Source organism: Montipora capricornis, chromosome 12, assembly GCF_036669925.1.
Source record: "Montipora capricornis isolate CH-2021 chromosome 12, ASM3666992v2, whole genome shotgun sequence".
NCBI classification, from domain to species: domain Eukaryota; kingdom Metazoa; phylum Cnidaria; class Anthozoa; order Scleractinia; family Acroporidae; genus Montipora; species Montipora capricornis.
In genome coordinates, this window is record NC_090894.1 from 26,988,923 (window position 1) to 27,008,017 (window position 19,095).

Genomic DNA, 19,095 nt, shown 5'->3' on the forward strand with positions numbered 1-19,095 from the left:
GCTCGGAGGTGAATAGCATAGGATATGCGGACTTTGAGTGGCCAATCAGAGCGCAATCAACGCTATCCACTGTTTTAGTATACGCTAATATTAATTGGACATAACCCGCAGGAAATGGACATGGATTGGGCATGTATTAAGAAAGGACTCTGGCGATGTTGCTAAAGAAAGTTTGTTCTGGACACCAGAGGGGAAAAGACAACGGGGAAGGCCAAGAATAACTTGGCGAAGGTCAGCGGAGAAAGAACTCAAGTCCATGCACCTGACTTGGAGTGAAATTCGAAAGGTGGCACAAGACCGCTCCCGCTGGAGAGAGACTGTAGAGGCCTTATGCGTCCCATGGCGCAAAAAGGACTGATGATGAATATTAATTACTTATGACCGCTTTATCTAAGACGTCTTACCTGTTGTAAACGTGGGTAAGTCTCGAACAAAACGCATTCACAAAAGGGGAAACCCACAGAACAAGGCCAGAAGCGAAAAGTAAGCGATTAAACAGTTCATCAGAATACACAACACCAAATACAGGGGCTGCATACACCCTCCAGTAGATCACACACGAAAAAGAAAAAACCATCAATACATGGGTTGTTACATTACGGAGCAGAGGCAGGAAAAACCACACAAAAATTCCAACAACCACAGCAAGATACTGCGACCAAGGCGGAATATGTCGAAAAACATCGTGCAAAGCAAAAGGTAGGAATGTAAGAACCAAGAATGCGCCGATTGTAGCACAAATGAAACGAAGGAGACCTGAGTATCGCGTTGAGATTCTTTTTTCGGACAATACGAAAAATACGGTGGTGAGAAGAAACAAAACAGAGAAGAGAATTATACGGCCACCCGTGGTTCCCTGACAGCTCTGCCGTAGCTCTTGAGTGGTTACACTTTTATCAGCCTGTGGAATATGGCTGTTAGAAGATGTTTCAGTAACAAAAGCTGCGCACACTCCTTCGTCTCGCAGGTACTTTCCAAACATCAGGTCGATCATGAATGCTATTGGGCATGCGTACGACCCCCGCGATGCTACTGGCCCAATGAAAATGACCAAAAGAATGAGGCCCAATATGGTCGCTGTATCTAAGATTCCTTCCAGTGGGTTGTGCCAGTTGCAAAAGTACCCAGCTCTTTCTTTCATGTGCTTGAAAAACTTGTCATGCCAGTTCCCTTGGTCTCCCCTCTCATTTCCGTTCTCTTCTCTGTATTTCCAATCTAGGAACGCAGTGCCTGTGTAACCGCCTCCTGACACACAACTCAAGTAGTCCACTTCCACATTTCGTTCTAACAATCTGCGCAAGACTCCAGAGCAGAATGCCGCTGACCGGATGCCACCACCGGAAAAAGCCAAACCAGTTTTTGTTGGGTTCACGTTAGCCATACTTGCTTAAAAGGAAAAATAAAAATTAAAGAGGTTTTTGAAAAACCTGTGGAAAACAATCCAGTCATTTATTTATTATTTGTATATTTATTTATTTATTTATTTATTTACTTATTTCAAAAGCCTGAAATGTACGCGTGTTTTGACCGGTTCTCACTTGTGACAAGAGTCCATCACCCAAAAGATTTACCCAGATTGGCCTAGTCCCGATCACCGTCAGAAAAGTAACTATTTTTAAGCCCCGTTTTGAGGAAAACTAAACAATGGAGCAAATCGGCTAACTCAATTCAAACCCTTTGGGAATAAAACGTTTAATTCCAGGTATTTTTATTCCATTTAAACGCAAATGCTACATTATAATGCAAATACAATGCAGAAAGAATCTTAATCCTGCGAGATTTGAATTAGGTACAACCAATTTTGGTGTATTGTTTATTATCCCGCTAAATTTGGTTAAAAATAGACACTTTTCAAACGATTGATGGGGACAAACCATTCTAGTCTCCAGAGCCTCGGATATGACCCGAGGCTCTGGGAAACTCTCTGCTGGAGGACATGCGCCTGGCGTTCTCATAGCCAAAATTTGGCTATTTGAACCTTACGGCACCTGTTCACTCCTCGTAATAACATGAATGCACCAATCAGAGACGCTTTTTATTGTTCTTAACGAAAACCAAATGAGATGAAGACACTTGTGTCAGGGTTCCCCAGAGCTCTTGTCTCCCTCAATCATTCGGAATAGGGAAGAGCTCCCGGGTTGAGATTGGGGGACAAACTTGATACCAGATTGTTACTCTTGGGTAATGGCCTCTTGATCGTGATGTATTCTGAGAGGACCGACGCATAGGTGATGTCCTTGTTTGTTTGTTTGTTTGTTTGTTTTTAATTTATTTATCCTGTAGAACAAAGAGGAACCATTTTACCGAGTGTCTGTGAATAATAGAAAATGTAAAAATGTGTTCGTCTGTGACACGTGCACTGTGCTATCGCCTCGTCAGCTATTTTTCGGGACGTTCTTTAACGTTAACAGTGTGGTTTTCTTGTTGCATGTTACATTAAAGAACATCTCAGTTTGTAGTCGAAGTAAGTACACCACACAACTTTAAGCCTATTAAGAACGTTTTCAGGCTCGAATTGCAAAAAAAAAATAATAATAAAAAAAATGATAATAGTAATAATAATAATATAAATTTAAGGGTCACCTCGCAACTCTTACAAGGTCTCACCTGATTGGAGACCACCCTTGAGGTTTAACAAAACAACAAATAACAGAAACAATGGACCCTAGGCCTAAAACAAAAGGGCTGCAACTCTATCTTCTAGGGTCCATTGTTTCTGTTATTTGTTCTTTTGTTAAACCTCAAGGGTGGTCTCCAATCAGGTGAGACCTTGTAGGAGCTGCGAGGCTACCGAAATTTAAGGCTAAACTGCAGCATACCCTGCAACACTAGCTATCCTGCGTAGGGATTACAACCTTCAGAAATGCAAATTAGGCTCAGGCACTGATTTCAAACTAGTTAGCTTTCAGTTATGCGTATGGCCAGTTTTTGGGGCTTAAACGCGTAGCCACATTCTTCGTTTATCGCAGTGAAGCTGCGGCCGAATGAAATGGCTTGTTCGATTTTAGGAATTGTTAAACTTTTCAAAAGGCCTCTGGAGTAAAACCTGTAGTTATGGCAAGGTTTCATGAATGCGTGAATGGGATATTTCGCTGTTTCTCTTTATTGCAAAGTACACGATACGAAGCGAAAAGAGTCCTTCCTAGAGGCCTTGGTAGCTTAGAATTTATTCAAAGCCAGTTGGTTCCCAAGGATGAAAGTTGAAGACCCATGCTCAATGTACATGGCTCACCAACGAGGCACCTTGTAGTGAGAGAAATGCCTAGCCTTTACGATTAACCTTAGGCCAGGAGATTCACCCCACTACAGGCAGCCGAACTTCATCATCTGTCTGAATTCCAACATTACCACACTGACCAGCAACACTAGGCCATTCAGCACTACTTGTCCACAAATGATGCAGGCCTAGGTGGGGCCACTGTAGGCAAATGACCAGAGCCATAAAATAAAATAAAATAAAATAAAATAAAATAAAATAAAATAAAATAAAAATGCAAAAAAATCATAATAAAATAAAATATAATATTATTGCGTGACACTGAAGGTTTTATAAATTGTGTTTGGATCCTGACATATTGCAGCTTTCCATTTTAAACAGAGCTGACATTAGAAATGAACCTTTTGATAACAGTATGTGACAATTCAGGAAGGCTTCATAAAGACAGTTTGGACAAGTATGGTTATTTGGGTAGAGGTAATTTCAAAGTGGTGCCATCTTGTGCTGTTTGTATTTTTTTTGAAACGTTCAGACACTAACCATCCCCTAAAGTTTGTTGGCTCTCTACTGATGTCAACGGCAAGCTATCGACTGCTCGCAATCTCAGGTGCGGCGTACCGCAGGACAGTATACTGGGTCCTTTGCTATTTCTAATTTATATTAAAGTGCCTATAAACCCGAAATTTTGTTTTCGCTTCGAGAAATCTCTGAATCGCTCTGAGTAAAATGGCGCAAAAATTTTTGTTTTTGGTTAAAACCGGAATTTTTTACGAATTTTTAAAGTGCGGTTTTCTCTGCCCGCGACCGGGTAAAAGGGAGACTGGGCCTAGTGACGTAATTCCCGGACATTAGCATCAGGCAAATCAACAGAGGAGACGCGTAGTTTTGTAGTTTTCCCTGCGTGCCGGTGAAAACAATTTCTGTTCGGCTGACGTTTGTAACCAGCGTACGTGTTAATCAAGAAATGGCTTCGAACGACTCCATTCTGTCCTCCGGTTCAGGGGCCCGTTTCTCGAAAGTCCCGAAACTTTTCGGTGCATTTTCGGGTGTCAAAATTCCTTTTGTATCTGAAGAACGGAAAGGATTTAAGTCGTCAAACTTCACAGACATGTTTCTTTTAGCTAGCTTTTCGGGTCCGGAACGTTTTCGGGACTTTCGAGAAACGGGCCCCAGATACGGAAGTTTCAGAAATGGAAGATTACGTGCTGGAAGTTGAAGGTTCGCCAAACTCGAGCTTTGCGGCCAGCGATGAGGAAGACACTCACGAGGCAAAATTATGCTGACGATCCCCTAGCACGTTTCGATTTAACAAAATCGACCCACTTCTTCCTTCGCTTTTGCTTTTCGCTTTCACTTTTACCGTAAAACGGTATGGGATGAAGCAGTATCCCTTTCTCTTTGCTTCGAACATTGCTACAACCGAAAACAACACATTTCTCAGGCATGGCTTCACCTCTGATGGAATTGTCACAACTTGCGACACTCACAGTCCGGGTTTTACGTCACGAATTACACTCGACCCATTCTCTTTCGGCAAGCTCACCAGCTCGGTAATGGGTTTTCGAATCTCGCTTTTCCGCCACTTTGAAAATTCGTAAAAAATTCCGGTTTTAACCAAAAACAAAAATTTTTGCGCTATTTTGCTCAGAGCGATACAAAGATTTCTTGAAGCAAAACAAAAAATTGGGGTTTATAGGCACTTTAATGATCTCCCCTACTGCCTGCGGGCCGCTGCGCCAAGGATGTCTGCTGATGACACAAACATTACACTGTCGTCTAAAACGTTAACGGAATTCAAATAAGCCTTGATCCCTGAACTAGGTAAACTGAGCTGCTGGCTGAAAGCCAACAAGATTAGTTTAAATATTTCCAAAACTGAACTTATGATTATTGGGTCAAGGCAGAGATTATCTGTCCAAAATGAAGACGTTGTAATACGAATTGACGATCAAATCATCAAGCAGATTGAACATACCAAATCCATAGATGCTCGACTTACTTGGTGCAAACACGTTGAAGAAATATGCAAGAAAGTGTCCTCAGCTATAGGCGCCCTCAAACGTGTTCGACCCTTTATTCCAAAAGAAACTGCCATTCAAATTTATAACGCTCTGATTTTGCCATATTTCGATTATTGCAGCCCGGTTTTGGACTCTTTGAGTGGCTACCTGAGTGATAAGCTCCAAAAATTGCAGAATCGTGCACCTAGAGTAATTCCAAAATTGCCTTTGATACGAACTCGAACCACCTCCTAACCACCCCTAACTGGGAGAGGCTATCATTTCGACGAAAGAAACGGAAAGCCTTAAGACAATAAATGGACATGCGCCAGATAATCTTCAATGCCATTTCACTCAGTATGACTCTAATTAAAACCTGACAAACTCTGAGGGAAAGCTGGCTCTTCCAAAACCAAGAACTAATTATTTAAAGCGAAGCTTCCCCTATAGCGGGGCCACATTATGGAATAACTTGCCCTGTAGCTTAAAGAATGTTGGATCTGTTGCTCAATTTAAGCGAAACTTGAAGAAGGTATCCAACAACATATCGGATTCCCACACGGCAATCACAAAAAGTAGTTGTAAATAGTTTTAGTTTTTAACCTGTAAAGCTTAAACTGTTGTTTTTTCCGTGTTTAAACAAAGCCTTACTACTACTACTACTACTACTACTACTACTACTACTACTACTCCTACTACTACTACTACTACTACTACTACAACGACGTACTACTATTACTACTACTACTACTACTACTACAACGACGACGACGACGACGACGACGACGACGACGACTACTACTACTACTACTGCTGTGCTCCGCTCACAGACATTTTCCCCGGCAGATACTCTGGTTTCTCCCCTTCCTCCCCCCCCGCTCCTCAAAAACCAAAATTTTGATTTGATTTGTGTTATTATTATTTTTTATTTCAGTTTACAGTGACCCAATTTGTGCTCTAACGCTAAAAGACTAGCGTTAGAACTACATGTACAGACTGGCAACTTAAATTAAGTTCATTTCCTTTACTTTCCTTTACTTTCCTTTCCTTACCCTGCTGGTGTGGGCATAGGTTCTAGGGACAGTTAACAAATTTTATTTAGTTACTTCATATTTTCAAAGCAATTAGACCATTCTATTTGTGGAAATATTTAAAAGTGCTATCCTCTTTTTGAAAAAAAGACTTTTTATAGTCAAAGCATTGAATTCTGTGAAATGCATGGCTGCATGAACAGCTAGGTAAATAAAGTTCACTCATTTACTATTTTCCGCGTCGTCCTGAGTGATTTGATTCGGTTTAAGAACGCTACGAGTTCCTTTTCCGATTCCACGGGTCGCCACAAACAATATAAATAGACAAGCTCTCGCATCCTTTTGGGTTGTCTGCCTGCGGTCGACTCGTCGCATTAATTCCAACTCCGCCCATGCGCTTAACCGTGAGACCCTCCCATTAAGCTTCTAATTTTGGCGAGACGTCACGCCATCTTTCAAGTAGGTTAGGAACATATGTTGATTCATGTACAAAAACACCTCACAGTTTTTTCAGATGGCTGTAAACGAAAATGCACTCCTGGTTGTTTTATGATCATAAACTCAGCTAGAGACGCTTGTAGTCCTAAGTTTAAAGAAGCTACCTATATTTCACGTTTAAAGCCAAAGCTAAACGTGCAGTTACAGTATAGTAACACACACACACACACACACACACACATATATATATATATATATATATATAACTGCATATATATATTGTGATTCCACAATGCAATCCAACAATGTGTGACCGTATATCCTGTGCAAATTTGAACATACAACACCTGTCTTGCGAGAACTACACTGGCTGCCGATTCCGTATCGGATTCAGTATTTTCAAGATATACTACTACTACTTTAAAATTTTAAGTCATTGAATAGGACAGCCCCTAATTATACTTGATGCAGAAGTGACAGTTTCGCCGCTTTTCTAGGTCATTGCGACCTGCTGCTGTTCAGGAACTCTTGAGCTTATACAAACAAACATTTCCGGTGAAAAAAAGGAAAGGAAGGGAACTTTATTGAAGTGTCTAGTCGTTCTAGCGCTGAAGCACTGATTGGGGACACTTTAAAATTAAATTAACAATTCCAGACTCTGGAATGCATTACCGGTTTCAATAGGAAATTAAAATACTATAGACAGTTTTCTAAGATTTCTTAAGACATATATTTTCAATGAATCTTAAATAAAGGATCGCTGTTTTTATAAATGTACATAGTTTTAGATTGTAAGTGTGAAGTTTTTTTTTTTTGTAAATCTGTCATTTTTGTAAATATCTTGATTTTTGTTATTTTTGTGAAGCGCCATGAGCGTAGGATGTGTGCGATATGTGGACTGACATGTGCGCTATACAAAGAAAGTTTCTTATCATCATCATCATTATTATTATTTATTACTATTATTATTATTATTATTATTATTATTATTATTATTATTATTATTATTATTACAATTTCTTTGATTGTCACTGGTTTAAAGAATTCCTATTTACCACTAATTTACTTGCCAAGCTGTTTTCGGACAGTTCAATAAGCCAATCACATTTAAAGTTGTAGTTTAAATCAACCAATCACAACCTTGGTTTCAATCACCGTAGAAACAGCGTACAGACTCCTAAATTAGGACTTTGTTTGTTTGTTTCTTTCTTTCGGAGCGTCATTAAACAATTTACGTCTTTTTTTATAACTTGGTTCTTCTTCTTTTCTTGGAAATTGTAATAATTATGGTCAATTGGTTAGAGGACTTCGTGTCGTCCAATTCGGTCTGTAATCATATTCGCAATAAACAAATCGGACTCCCGCTGCGCGGTCGTCCAATTTTGTCATCACTCGTATGATTACAGACCGAATTGGACGTCACGACGTCCTCTAACCAATTAACCATAATTATTAGAATTTCCAAGAAAAGAAGAAGAACCAAGTTATGAAAGAAGGCGTAAATTGTTTAATGACACTCTGAAAGATGCGCGGTCGTCCAATTTTGTTATCTCTCGTATGATTACACATCGAATTGGACTTCATTACCAGTCGTAACTATAACAAAATTATCGAATCGGATTGGTTATCGACATCCCTGTTTTCAGCATTATATTAATAGGACAGTTTGCAATTAGACAGTTGTACGCGTCATCAACAGTGTGCTGGTTGCATTTGAATCATTGGTCTTTTTTTCAGAGCTATTAAAATTAAAAGCAGCTTTTAAAGAAAAGTTGAGCAGATAAAGCTTTATGTTATCACCGTTATCTTCTCGTATTTTGTAATCCCCTCTTTCCTATTATCATTATAAATTGCTGCTTTATGTTCCGCCCTGAAATTTGGTAAAAACAGTACTTTTTTAATTTTATCCAGGATGGTGAAGAGGCTTTGCTTTCAGTACCGGCCGGAGTGACATCAGAAACTACCGCATTGGTAAATTTCTTTAAACGGCTTTGCAAAGCATTTGCGGCGTCCACAAATGGACGCTCTCCTTCCCACTTCGGTTGTGGACCAAATTATGGCCAGTTTCCCTTCTTTTAAGACCAATGAACAATAAAGCGAGTTTCCAGAAAAAGAGGATTATAATGCAACAAAGTTTGTTGAGACAAGTAAAAAGAATTACCGCAGCGGAAGTATTTTGTTGTTAGCCACTTTGCATAACTGTCGACACTTCAAGTGAAAATGGCAAATTTAGTAAACTCACAAGAGCCTCAGCCAACTACGTGCATGAGCAAAATATGGTGAGATACATTGAATTGAGTCAGAATTTCTCACTTTTCTGACAGTTGCCACAGTTTTTACACCGATTCAATCTAAACTGGTCTGATATAAATTTAAAGCAACATTTGAACTAACACGAGTCAAAGGATGAAGTCATATGAAAAGTGCAAGTTGTAAACCATTGGTATCTAGCCAATGGCATAAAAGTAAAGGAGACCGCAAAGTATCTAGCCTTTGTCCTGATCATGTCTTTTCGTTTCCTGTGAAAGATAGCATTCAAATATTTATACTGAACAGACAACGGGCTTAATTTTCATAATCACGTATCTGCTACATATCACTAAGAAAATAAATTAGTAATTTAAAGTGATGTTAAGATTTCTCAAATTAATCAAAAGAGACACTAGTTAAACTATACAAAGCATTCATACTGCATCACTTGTCAGTATTACTTCTCCGCTACATGGCACTTTCGCGGTGCTCGTGACACCGATAAGCTAGACACACTGAACAGCGCATACTGTAGTAAAAGCAAGGCCGAACGCACGCAACATTCTCAAGACTTTCAAAGCAACATGTCGATGTTTATGTGCCCAGGCCCCTGGCGCGCAATAAGGGGACCTTCAACAAGTTGCAAAATTAGTGGAGACATTTCAGCTTCTTGGGACATTACTAATTTACCTATTATCTTCCCATCTTCCCCCCTCCCCCGCACCCCCCATCTTAAAACTTAAAGAGTCAACATTGCAAGGGGGAGAAGGATGAATGAAGTGGAAAAGGTTGGAATTTTAGAGATAAGGTGGGTATTGGAAGCTAGAAAAGGTGCTTCTTTTAAGATTCATTTTTCAACATTACAATTCATCTTACAGTTAACTTGACAGGCTAAATTAGTATACTTGGATATTAGACCCCTTCAAAATTTCTTAATAATATTTATAGAAGAATAGTTAACTATCCGAGCTACATAAGAAAAATGTTTATAATGCGCTCTACCCTTCACAGCCTAAGAGGCAGTCTTACGCTGTCTATTCCGAAACTGAGAACTTAAACTAATGACCTTAATTAACTCCTTTTCATATCTAGCAGCTAAAATGTGGAACACTCTACCTGATTCCTTACGAATTATTGATAAAATCCCTGAAATTAGCCGTAAAATTCTCACATATCGATCCCTCTAATTCACTAGCATATGATGCATAAAAAAATATATTGATTTTTATTTTTATATCAATGTATATTTCTCCCGAAGAAATTAGCTGTATAACTACTCTTAAATTCGAGGTGAAATAAAGTTTCTGTTTGTATGTAAGTGTGTGGAGAGAATGTTGGGACTTGCCAAAATGAGGGCCGGGGGAGGCCGCGACTTCAAACTGTGGGAATCTACCTCTCATTTTTAAAGAGTGACGAGCCAGTCTTGTTGTCAGTAGTCCCGAGAATGCAACTTGTAATTTTGCAAACAAGTCGATTCAAACTCTCTGCAAAGATTTGAAATACGTAAAACTTACCCAAACAAGGAAGTAAAGCAAAGAAGAGTTAGCTATCGCCAACGCACTTAAAATATGCAAGGCTTGTTGTGACCTTCTGACACGATTAATCAAATTAAAATTACTATTAAAACGAAGGTCTATTTATACAATTAATTCACTGACAACGACGTGACGGCAGCTTGCGAACGCGGAGAAAAGAGGGCCGGAAATACGTCTACGTTCCCAGAAGAGACAATTATCTCTCCTTTGTGGCCTTGGCCCATCAGTTTGCGGTGTTATCTAAATTAGAACACAGGTCCCGCCAAATAATGGCCAATCAGACTGGGCTTAATATCGTTGGTACTATCAAGCATTAATTTTAATTTAAAAATGTCTTAATGGGATAGGTCCTGAGGTAATTGCCGATTTGTCATTAGCCTAGTATATTTAAAGAAAGAGATTTATTTAATACCACCCTCGACAGTCCTATTAAAGAAAATAAATTTTTGGATGTATTAGGAAATTTAAATATTGAATGAAAATATCACACAGTTAAGCAATTAGGCACGTACTTTCAAAATTCAACATAAAAAGTTTTTCAATATTCAATTGTAATATTCGGAGCTTAGGCAAGAATTTAAGTCTGCTTAATGTTATCTTGGTAGTTGAGAAGGAAATGCCTAGCGTTATGACTGTTACTGAAACCAAGATAAATGAAAATAACCAACGCGTGCATGACATCAATATATGTGTTGACCAAGCTTGTTTGGTCAAGATGGCTGGATATTGGCCAAGTTATTTTTTTGAGTGTTTATGGACCGAGGCGAAGTCGAGATCCATAAACACGCACAAAAAGAACGAGGCCAATATCCAGCCATCTTGACGGAACAAGCGTGTCTAATAATTGATTTATTATATGGGATAAAACTTTGATCTTGCGGGACCAAGCGAGAAATACCGAGTGGGCAAGATAGCTTCATCTTGCTCGCTCGGATAGTCAATCACAGCGCGGGATTTGGTTCATCTTGCCAAGTTAAACTAGTTATAATTTTGTTAGTGTGAACTCTAAAACGAATGACGCAGAAGTTGGTATCTGTATAAAAGTTAGCCTAGTAGAATATACTCGGAGACAGGATTTAGAGTTTACGACTAATGGCCTTGAAACGTGCTTTGTCGACCTTCCCAGAGAAGGCAAAAGAGCCTTATTGTTAGTTCCATATATAGGCATCCCAAAGGCAATCTTGAAAAAATTTCGAGAACTTCTTAATCCGAAGTTACATCATATAAACAGTTGTGGTTATGAGGTGTACATAACTGGTGATATTAACATTGACTTTTACAAATATTACAGTGTTAAGTTTACTTCTGAATATTTAGACATGCTATTTGACTTGGCGGGCAATATGCCACTTATCGTTAAGGTGACGAGTGAATCGTATAACTGATCATAGAGCTACCCTCATAGACATATTCTCCCATATGAAGTGCGTGATTTAATCATAAACCTAAGAACAGACAAATAGTGTATAGGAGCTACCCCTAAGTGTATTTAGTTAGCTTTCGATTACATTAATGAGGCAATGGCCGCAGTTTATAACCTGTCAATAGAGCAAGGTATTATCCAGCATTTGACTATAAAAAATTGCGATAAAACATTTCTTAAAATCAATTTAAGATTAAAAAATTGCTAAAAGATTTGCTAAAAAGCGACGACGTTTCGACGTTAGCTAAACGTCATTATCAAGTCAAAATATTTGGGTGAGTTTAGGTCTATAAATACTAAAAAAAAAACAATAGCTGATTAAAAGCTGTAACATGAGTAAATAATAAAAATTAAAGAAAATATTAAACAAAGAGTTTCGCACGTATGGAGTCCGTCTGGGTATTTAAATTAGGCTTTAGATTCTTGATGATGCTCTGGCACTTTCTTAAAACTGTGAATTGGTCTTCTTTCAAAAGGTTGTTGTTAGCGTGAGCTTCTAAGAAATGTCTACCGATTGCCGAATATTTGTGGTCAGGAATGCGTTGATGAAGGTGTCGGGCTGTGTACCCGACATAATCTGCGTCGCACAGATCACATGAAAAATGATAAACAGCACACTGCTTATTCACAATTGACGGCTTCGCTTCTTTGGCTTTGAGATCTTGCCCCAATTTCTTACTCACGAAAACTGGCTGCAAAGTAGGGCCAATCTTATGGCTAAGATCGCGTAACTGCTTACGAACCGCATTAGCGGCCACTTGATCTTTAAATGGAAGACTAATTCTTACTATTCTACTATCGTCATTGTTACTTTCTGCTGTGTTCACTGAAGCATTTCGAAAAAGAAAATTGTTAATGGCAGAATCAATAAGACTTATTGGATAGTCAAGGCGACTAAATATAGAGCGCAACTTGGCACATTCTGCATTGAAAGCCTCTGTTGTAGACGACAAGGCATAGGCACGATGTATCATTGTTTTTAATAAATTGTCTTTATAGCGTTTATCCGTGTGACTTTGGAAGTGTAGGAGCAATCCAGTGTTTGTTGGTTTTCTGTAAACTTGAGTTTCAAGTTTAGTTCCGTTCTTGACGATTTCAATGCCGATAAAAGGGATCTTGTTATCCACAGGAAGCTCCATCGTAAATGTTAGACTGGGGTGTAGGCCATTCAGGGTACTAAGAAACTCAGCAGCAGCAACAGCACTAGGCATTCTAGCCAGGGTATCATCTACGTACCTCTTGTACAATTGGGGCATCAAGCCATCGCGTGTAAGCTTTTCTTCAAGATGACACATGAAGACATTGGCCATTAGAGGACCAAGGGGCGAGCCCATAGCCACACCATCTGTCTGTTGGTAAAGTTAACCATTAAACTGGAAAAGCTGATTGGTTTTGGCAATTTCTAGTAGTCTAGCAAGCTGATCCTGTTGCAGATTAAGGCCATAGGTTTTGTTCAACCAATCATCAGTAAAGGCTTTATTGACCAAGATTGTGATGGTCTCATCCAAAGGTATATTTGTAAAAAGAGCTGCGACGTCGTAAGAGACCAATATGTCAGTTTCACTCATAGTGTGGGTACGGATCTCATCAGCGAAGGCAAAGGCATCAGTGATTGTATAATCATTTAGAGAAAGCGGCTTCAGCTTTTGTTCAAGCCATTTAGCAAGAATGTAATTGTAAGTTCCGGTTGCTGATAAAATAGGCCTCATACTTAGTGTGGTTTTGTGAGTCTTGGGTAAGCCATAAAGATGAGCGAGCCTGGAACTCTTAGGCGAAAGTGAATTGACAATTTCTTCAGGCAGAATTTGATTTAAAGTTTCGTGCAACTCTTTCTCTTTCTGAAGGAGCGGGTGGAAATGTTTAGGTGGTCGTCCACGCATTTTAGGTCGTTTGTCATCGACATGAGTAAATTTAGAGGTGTTGTCAACTGAAGCAGCGCTTAGTAGGCGGATGTATTCGGGTTTGTCCATCACTACAACCCCAGAACCTTTATCGGGCTTAGTGATAACGATGTCGTCACGTTTCTTTAAGCGATTGAGAGCTTTGACAAGAGCCTTAGGTGGATTAGGGCTTGTACGCTGAATGTAGTTCAAAGCGATTGAACGTAACGTTGAGCTAGCCAGTTCCTTTTCATCTGCATCTTTCAATAAGAAATGTTTTATCGCAATTTTTTATAGTCAAATGTTTTTCGAAATAACTTCTTGTTCGTATTATCCAGTAGCATCCTAAAAACGTCCGAAGTGCTCCCAATGGATAAAAGTGGTGATATTACTGACCCATCTAACTTTCGTCCTATTTCAGTTCTTTCCATATTTGCCCAGATCTTTGAAAAGCTGGTTTTCAAACAGCTAACAAGCTATAATGAAAATATTACATCCCCCAGTTATATCAATACCAGTTTGGTTTTAGAAAGGGTTTGATCAACTGAGCAAGCTACTGCAGAAATGAATGAGTTGCCGGTCCCAAGACCCGTTTGTCTTACCCTACATTTGCAAAGACTTCTGGGATCACCAGGGGGCAAACAAACCAGTTGACTCTGCTATAAATATAAATTCTTCAAGTTTAAGAAGTAGAAATGGGTCTGCAGTGTATGGATGCGACAGTGACCGTCGATATTCAGAGCGAGTGATCAAACTAGTACTGTCTTTAGAGGTTTTACTCTCCTCGATCCAACAAAGCTCAAGACTTGAAGTGGCAGCTTGAGAGAAACAGCTTCAAAGAACAAACTCCAAGGTCACCAAGAGAACTGTACTAAAGCTTGCCCTAATCATTTCGTCTTTGGATACCGTTGTGATACTTGCGAAAAGCCTACTTTGTATGTGAAAGGTTAAGTTATCCAGACGAGGGTAATAATTTGAAATCTCATGCTTCGGTGCCGGTTAAAGCAAAGATTGGAAAGAGAGTCAACACTGAATATGTTCAATGTATACAGAAAACCGATTCAAACCAACCCGCTGCTGCTTCCAGTGATACAGCAAACTTTTCCTGAAAACACAAAAGCCAGCTTTTCCAAGGATCAATAGGGTCGATTCACTAAATTCTTCTGGAATTCAACCTGCGGTTATATCTGACCTCAAAGCATCAGCTACTTGTGATCAAGAACATGCCTGTAAACTTAAGGCTTATTCTGAAAATGTCACAACCATGAAAACGGAAATGAAACCGTCTTCAACCGAAACTATCAAAAAGCGAATGTCGTCACGTACAATTTTTGAAACGAAAATTACAACTGATCAGAAAATATTCCCTTCTTCAAACCGATCTGATGCTAATGGTACGCAATACAAATCTTAAAATCAAATTAAGATTGTAGATGTGCAATCATCCTTGACTGAAAGTGGAAAACTTAACTCGGAATTGTACGAGGACGAAGCACTTTAATCCGACTCTTTCTCCAGATAGCTATCACGGCATTGCTTCACTGAAGGCTCGTGATCTGGCTTTCAATGTTGCTTTCGTTTTCCTTGTCGGTGTTTTCTCTAGCCCTTACGTTATTGACTTCGTCTGGATAACCTTTCATATACAAAATGGGCTTCTCGCAATTATCACAACGGTATCCAACGGCAAAATGATTGGAGTAAACTTTAGTGCTCTTGTTGGCCTTGAAGTTTGTTCTTTGAAGCTGTTTCTCCCAAGCGGCCATTTCTTTGTTGGCTCGATGATGGCTCGGCTCATAATTTGGAAAATAAAAACTACAAAAAGCAAAAAAAAAACAAAACAAAACAAAACAAAACAAAAAAAAATTGACGTTCACGTTGCCGTCGCGGTTACTGGTCGCGGTGGTCGTTCCTTAAGCTTCCTAATCTCTTCTTGTTAAATTCGATCGGACGGAGGATGATTCCTTTGGGGAGTAGGGAAGATATCGTTGACGTCACGTACTGTCATTAATGTGGCAATCATAGCCTCATTGACTGTCGAATCAAAGGATTTTTTTGTTTCTATGTTTGGCACATTTGAATAACTAAAGGAATCATTTGTGAACAGATATCTTCCCTATTTAACTCCATATCTTGACCTTGCTTCCTATATAGATACGAAAAGAACTTGTTTAACTGAGCAAAACTCTGTTTACAGTGTTTCACTCAGGCTCTCCTACGCCGTCTTTTCCTTTTTTTACAATGTATTGACGGTGTCTGCGTAATTGTTGAAGGGTGAATGATCGAGAAAATAATAAATCCACAAGAGTGATATTACATATTTTTCCTTGTGATTTTGATCTCTATAGGAAACGTTAATTGCGTCCACTGGCTGGGTTCCGTCCTTTTGACCAACAGTTAGTCTTAAAACTTTTTATTAGAAATGTGCTGGACACGAACCTGATTATTCTCCGAGAAGTTGCATTGCTTGTACTACATGATGCCACAGGGTAGCTTTACAACGATAGCGGTGGAGATCATAGCTGTAAGTAAACAGTTAAGCTTCAAATGAGAAAGAATGAAGCATTTCCGAGGACTCTGTGTTATATTTCAGTATCTCCTTTTTTTTTTTACACGACCCTGTGAATGCTTCACTTTGTAGTTACAGATGAAGTGTTTTTCTTGACACCAAATACAATTAATAATAAAATGATACCAAGAATGAGGAAAATACCGCCAATCAATGGCAAGGCAACCACCAAACCACAGGACAATCGCAGGCTTCCAAACAGCTGCAAAGAGAAAAGAATGACAAAGAGATAATTTTGTTTAAATTAAATCACAGTCTTTGTAATCCCCGTGAGTTAAAATCTAACGAGTGGTATCACTGCCGTATGTGTTATTGCGTACTTTCTTACCCTCGCGCGCCTGAAGCTCATAAAGTCTCACATGAGTGCTGCAATATTTTTTCAGATGAAATGTCACAGAGAAAAACCGTTGAGTTGGTGAGCTTTTCTCGACTTGGATCAAATCCCTTGGATACAATTCGCTGAAGATTTAGTAGTTCAAACAGAAGAATGCGAAATCTCTCAAAAGCTTGACCACAGCGGTCATCAGAATTGAGAATTGCATTATGCTTTGACTTCCACCATCATCATGCCTTATCACACATCATCATCATTCATCATTCATCATCACCTTCTTTGTCGTCAACGTCCTCGTGTTTGACGTCATCGTTGTCGTCATCGTCGCAGTCATCATCATCGTCATCATCATCATATCACTTTTTAAGTAGCACCATAACCATGATTCTGTACCTATACAAATGCGAGAGCAGTTTTTTATTTGGCTTGGTTATCCTAAGAAACCTTAGTTTTGTGAACGTTCCATTAAAGCTAATCCGTATTTCTGGTCTTGTTTTTGTAGTCTAGTTTCGTAATTAGGAGGCGCGGGTCTTGTTTAAGTTTGAACCTCATAAATTTTAATCTCACGTGCTTTTAGTCAGTTTTTAGTATAATCGTTCTTGACTTGTTGACTTTGAAAATTGATATGAAAATTTTGACCATAAAGAAAAATTTTCTTTGCTTCGCAATCTCTCCCCCCCCCCCCCCTCCCCTAGTTTTATTAACGGCATGGCATGGTCCAGGACTGAGTTCTTAATTTTGTATTAGAAAATGAGACATTTTAGGAGAATTTGTTTTCCGCCCAAGACTGTGAAAAGACGGCGAAATCTGCGGAGTAATATCTCGATTCCCAGAGTTAATTTTACGCTTTCTACCTTAGAGTTGTATTCTTCGGCTGTTTCTTCATCGATGCTTGCAGAGGTTTCTGACCACCATATTGGAATAAATTTGTTCACAAAGCTCACATTGGAATGACCATGGTATACTGCAAATAAGGATTTGGAGATAATTACTCCATTCAGCTGAATGCGAAGTTTGAGTTCCATGGCTGTTCCCGATACTGGCTCAATATTCAACTGCAAAAGATAGAAACCAGCTCAATATGGTTAAATGGCCATTCGCACAAAAATCAGATAGCTCTTCTAAGTGATAGACTCCGCTTCCCCAACCGATAAATAACAGAAACAGATGAATGTGTTAGAGCTAAACTGAAAAAGATGAATCACCCGGCATAATGGGAACAAACAAGTTACGTGACAAGCACAGTTTACCCAACACAAAATAGGGAATCCATGTATATCATGAAGCCGTTCGTATGGTTTTCCATGAAATGTTATTTTTGTTCCTACGTTATTTACTTGTGTCCTATAGTATTTTTAGACTTAAATTATTCTACTATTTCGGAAAGGCTATGCACTTTTCATTTGCAAAAATTCAGACTTAAATTACTTTCCATTTCTTCTTCCTAAAAATGTACCTTAAGGGCCTAAAATCTTAATTTTACATTTCTCAGTGATCTAGTGGATAGACGCCGTTCTTACAAGACCTGCGAGACGTCCTGACAGATCACGCTCCAGTCATTATCTAGCTAATGATGGCCAATGCGTCCGTTACACCCACCATGTTGTTTACTCCTGAATTTTTCCCACTAATGTTGTTCTGCCTGTGACGTCAACTTTTTGCCCCCACAGGGTTTTGGCCTCTGGGCCAAAACCCCAGGAAGCAACCTAAAAGTCCCGGCGTAAAAAGGGAATATATGTAATTTAATCTGTAAATTGGTAGATATTGTATAGAGGAATTGAAAGCAATCCGAGCGCGCAAGGTGGTATCGGTATTGTTCAACAGGGCACGCAAGGTGGTATCGGTAGCGTTCATCGATTTCACGGGGTCTTCTGGGTAACTTGAGTCACGAGGTAGAAAGTCACAAGGAGCATGGATATCGAAGGTTTAGCATAGCGATTGAAGGTGAGTAATTTTCGAATATTTGCAGCGATTCCTTTTACTTTGAAAATGAAAGATTACAGTATCTGATAGAAAATCACAATGCCTGGGTCAGAAATCGATTTCTCAGGCACAAATCATAAACAGGGACGGCGATTTGTCGGACACAAAATGAAAGCAGAGACAGGGACGACATACTCGGCCACAAACTGCTAGACACAATATCAGAGATCAAAATCGTAGATTCGTGTCAACATTTTCAAACCAGCAATCCTCGATCATTTTTACAACAGTTATTCACAGATAATAATGATCAGCTATCCGAATATAATAAGCTAGGTTTTGTTCCTATTTTATGTTATTTCAAGGTACTGTGGAAAGAACCACAAGAAATTAAAAAAAAAAAAAAATGACGACGAAGGATGGTGACAAAATGTTACATTCTAGTCATTGAATGCTCCTGTTCCTGTTTTACTATCATATCTGAAGGCATTTTCCAAA

At 39.2% G+C, this 19,095-nt stretch overlaps 1 protein-coding gene and 1 pseudogene across 2 annotated transcripts in view; both read right to left on the reverse strand.

Annotated features, from left to right (window-relative positions):
- The window catches only part of LOC138027118 (uncharacterized), a 19,568-nt gene extending 9,036 nt beyond the window's left edge, over positions 1-10,532 (reverse strand). Inside the window, exons 1-2 of one of the 2 annotated variants that reach the window (XM_068874619.1) lie at positions 10,451-10,532; positions 405-1,382 (exon numbers count right to left, since the gene is read on the reverse strand). In XM_068874619.1, coding sequence (XP_068730720.1) covers positions 405-1,381 — 977 coding nt within the window. In that variant the 5' untranslated portion in view covers position 1,382; positions 10,451-10,532. Of the gene's footprint in view, positions 1-404; positions 1,387-10,450 lie in introns of both variants that reach the window. The other variant, XM_068874618.1, reaches the window with a different exon arrangement.
- Positions 10,533-11,945: 1,413 nt separating this feature from the next.
- Positions 11,946-13,831, reverse strand: LOC138027119 (uncharacterized; annotated as a pseudogene).
- Positions 13,832-19,095: the final 5,264 nt, after the last annotated feature.